We start from the raw sequence: 4,061 nt of genomic DNA, 5'->3' as shown, positions 1-4,061 counted from the left end.
CATTTCCTTCGCTACTGGTGTGCCGGGAACCGTAATCTGAGCCGCCATCGTTCGGTTGCAAAACCTAACAAAGATCACCAAGGCCACCACCATCGCAAAGAAACACAAGTTTCTGGCTCGTCCCGGTTTCCGGGTTCTGGGGCGCCGTTCTCATGAATATTTAAATATCGTCGACATATCCGCCGCCTTTCGTCTTTCGGTTTCGACCCTTTTCCCATCTTCCATCCGATGATATCCGTCGCTTAGCTTTGGTGCACGCTCGCTTGCTTTCGTTTTTCTTTTCGCTTTCCGGCCGTCGGACGGGTTAGTGGTGAAGCGGCATCGTTTGGCACCTCATCTTCCGGTCACGAGCACTCCCGGGGGCGGTACGCGCGAGCTCCGCGAGCTGGTTGGCCCAAATGGTCGTTTTTATACAGTTTTCATTTTGCAATTTCGGTCCCGTGCCCGGAGCCGGTAGGAGTTTTGGTTTGGGTGTTTGATTTTCGCATTGTTAGTAAAAGGGTGAGCGGCGAAGAGATTTTGCCATTGACTCGCCGAGGCCAAAACTCTGTAAAGCGTCTGGCCCCCGGAGGGGTTGGAAGAACCCAACATTAGGATTTAGTAATGGTGGCGGTGCTGCTGGTGGTGGTGGTGGTTTGGCCGAGGTCGTGAAAAAAGTGCTTTCTCTCTCTTTCTCTCTCGCTCGTTCACTTATCCAATGAAAGGGTAAGGGTAAATGAGCAGTAAAGTGAGTGCTTATGGGACGAAAATGATCAGCTAACGGCCAGACCAAGACCAGACCAGCCGGTGCTTTCGGTTTCACGTATTCCAACAGTGATCACGCGGAACTAGCGCGGTCTCTACACAACTCACTACATGACCCAGCTTGTGTGGTGTCCATATTTGATCGATGTTTTGCAATCTCTAATAAGCCAGCTTCGAAACAATTGCTTTCCGAATCACGGATCTTCGTCCCGGACATTCGTTCCTCGAGCATGATTGTTGATGTTTTCTTTTACATGTTATGTTGTTTTATAGGAATGTTTACTTAAGTTAGCACTGCACCAATCAAAGTGAAGTCGAGTTTAAAAGTGATGTACCCATCGGTTTGTGTATGTTTTGGTTCAGTGTTGATTGTTGTAGCTCGATGACTCAGTTAATGCACACAGTCCGGTGCCATCCTAACACCGATCGGCATCGGTTGCGCTTCTTTTGCACCCCCAACTTTTTGCTTTGTTTCACTAACTCCAATTTGTACAGTGGTAGACATTTGAATGATTGTTACATTGTTGGGCGAGGGGGAGGGCAGGATTGTGATTGTGCAGATTTTCCGTGTGCTCCGTTTGATTGGTTTGTTTTCCCCCCCTGGGTTTGTGTTGGTTCTAATTGTATTTCATAAGTAGTTCGAGTTCATAGAAGTAGTAGAAGATTCAAAGCAGTTCCCTTATCCTAACACGCTCCCTTGATAGGCACATATTTGCTATTACATACTCCCATCAACTCATATCTGATCTAGTTGGCTGCCGGCTTCTGACGTGACGTCTGTTAATGACGTCATTTGCCTGTTTCCATCTGCTGGCTACATTTGTTTGTCTATATTGAAACTGTTGGCTAATGTTAATTTTTTCTGCAACCACATCCACCTTTTGTCCGCGTTCCTCTCACGAAGAGCGATCGATGCTCCTGACCAATGACTTCTGACCGGTATAACAGTAAAGATGGGGAGAAAGGTGGTGAAGGATGGGTCGAAAGAGGGAAAGATGCTTCCCTGAAGTCACTTTAACCAGCCAGACACACAGATACTACTGTTACTAAGTGGTTTGAGAAGGAACCACCGCTGCATTCCGCTTCCGAGGGACGCTCAACTTTACTATTCTATCTTCCTAAAACACGGGATATTGTCACGAGTAAGGGGGTTTGGATTTATCTGATCTACGATAGAACGGGCGTTCGTGTTTGGTCCTTTTGGAGAAGTAAATGTAATGTAATCGAAGGGGAACCACGAAGCCGAGTACCACGGTCCACTGTCAGTCGACGATCGCCAAGCGACCAAGCGATGATCGCTTCGATGGTGTCGTCCCGATGATTAAAGATCGATCTAGCGTCCATTTTTCACTTCTACGAAGCGTTAACCGAGGCCGGACGCAGGCGGTAGCGTTAGAAAAGACGACTGTTTTGGAGTTTACTTCTGGACGGATCGAGAAAGAGTTGTTGTTTTTTTTCGGAAAGAGAGAGAGAGAGAGAGAGAGAGAGAGAGAGAGAGAGAGAGAGAGAGGGAGAGAGGGGGGGAAGGGGAGCGTGATGCGTTGGGAGAACGGGATCTGAGACGATGAGACGATTAGATGAAAAGGGACCTGAGCGGCCTGAACTGCCGAATCGGAGGATCGTCTATGGCCTGGCCGACTAGAATAGTGTTTCCTTGGACCACTTGCGTGATGGCCCCGGTATGCAGGGATCGTTCGCCGACAGTGGACCGGCCGCGGAGGACGGATCGTCATCCTCGTCGATCGCCAGTATCGGCAGCTCGAGAATCACAGAAGGACTTTTGATGCCGGTGGTAGTGCTTGTGGTGGTGGTGGTGGTGGATGTGGTATTGGTGTTGCCGCTCCCGCTACTTCCCTTAATAATAACATTAACCTCTACATTGCGTTGCTGCTGGTGCTGCTGCCTGGCGTTGGCGACAGAACTCGCATCGGACCGTACCGAGCTGCCCCGTTTGGGGGCGCTGCTACTGCTCGAGCTGCACCGGCCAGCCGGGTCGTCCACCGTGTGCCGGCTTACCGATGCCGTTGGATGCCGATGGCTCGTGACCGGTGGCCGATCATCATCGTCCGGTGCGTGAACGGTCACGATCGGTGTGCTCGGTGCTCGCACCGTCCGCTGCTGCTGCTCATCGCGCGTCACCGCGACCGTCGTCTTGGGAATGGCACCGAGTGGTGACTGTCTCCGCCGGCTGTCATTTAGATGCTGTCTTTCGATGATTGCTTTGGTTTCGATCCGGTTTCCTCCGCTCGTGGCCCGGTCCGAGCGGTTGCTAATTGAAAGACTACTTATATAGCTAGTATCAGTTGTCGGTTGTTGTTGTTGTTGCTGCTGCTGTTGATGATGATGATGTGGCAGTCGCCGCCGATCATCATACTCGACCTCGTAGGTTGTCGTTGGTGTTGCGACGTTATCGAGCTCCTCTTCGCCCTCGCACTGTGCCAGTGTTGATTGTCGCCGGTAGAGGGCCGAGCAGCGCCCGGAACGGGCACCCTTTTCACCTTCCTCCCTTTGTGCTTGGTGCTCCTCTTCGTCTTCGTAGGGCATCGTGAGGCTCAGCTCGTCACTGTCGGTGCTGAACTGCTGCAGATCTTCGTCCGTGTCGGCACCACTGTCCTCGCCGAACACCGAGTCCGAGCCGCAGCTCTTCGGTTCCGTGTCCTGGCAGTCGGCCGACGACATCCGGAAGGAACTGAGCGAGGCAAGCGGTGCACGGCCTACCGGCACCGTGACACCACCAGCACCAACACCAGCACCAGCACCGTGACTGGTGTCAGCCTGGTGTTGGTGCGCTGCCGTCGTGCTGCTGATGCTACTGATAAGTGCACTATGGCTGTACGGCCGCTGGCTGCCCCGTAACGTCACTATGCTAAGGTCCTCGAGGTGGCTGTTGGGGCGGGCGGAGGACGGTGGCCGCTGCTGACGGTACCCGAAGCCGTCTTCGAGGCAACCGCTCCCGATCGGATACTCGGAGATGCAGTCGATGGAACTGTCGGCGTCGTACAGGGCGACCGATGGCCGCGAACCGGATGCCGTTGGGCGTAGCAGTTGCTCCTCCTGTGCTCCTCGGTGTCGCTCACGTTCCGTCGAACGCTGCTGCTGCTGCTGCTGGCCACTCGGTGCGGTGCTCGATGATCGCTCGTAGTCGTGCGTCGTCCGGTGGGCGATACGTTCGCTTGGACACGGCGATGATTTGGGCGTCGGTTCGATGATGTTGATACCGGGATAGAACGGTTCCCAGTCGGCCGTATCGTCGCGGCTCTGTTGCCTCGACGGGGACCGTGAAATCGGTGGTAACGAGGAAAGGCCGAGCGTGATGG

The 4,061-nt window shown here is 53.3% G+C and overlaps 1 protein-coding gene across 1 annotated transcript in view; it reads right to left on the bottom strand.

The window, feature by feature from the left end:
- Positions 1 to 2,382: 2,382 nt before the first annotated feature.
- LOC126573193 (pneumococcal serine-rich repeat protein) overlaps positions 2,383 to 4,061 on the bottom strand; it is an 84,732-nt gene continuing 83,053 nt past the window's right edge. The window contains exon 5 of the mRNA XM_050233148.1: positions 2,383 to 4,061. This exon is cut by the window's right edge and continues 76 nt beyond it. Coding sequence (XP_050089105.1) covers positions 2,383 to 4,061 — 1,679 coding nt within the window.

The sequence above is a fragment of the Anopheles aquasalis genome, chromosome 2 (assembly GCF_943734665.1).
Source record: "Anopheles aquasalis chromosome 2, idAnoAquaMG_Q_19, whole genome shotgun sequence".
NCBI lineage: Eukaryota > Metazoa > Arthropoda > Insecta > Diptera > Culicidae > Anopheles > Anopheles aquasalis.
This window is presented reverse-complemented; position numbering and strand designations above follow the sequence as displayed.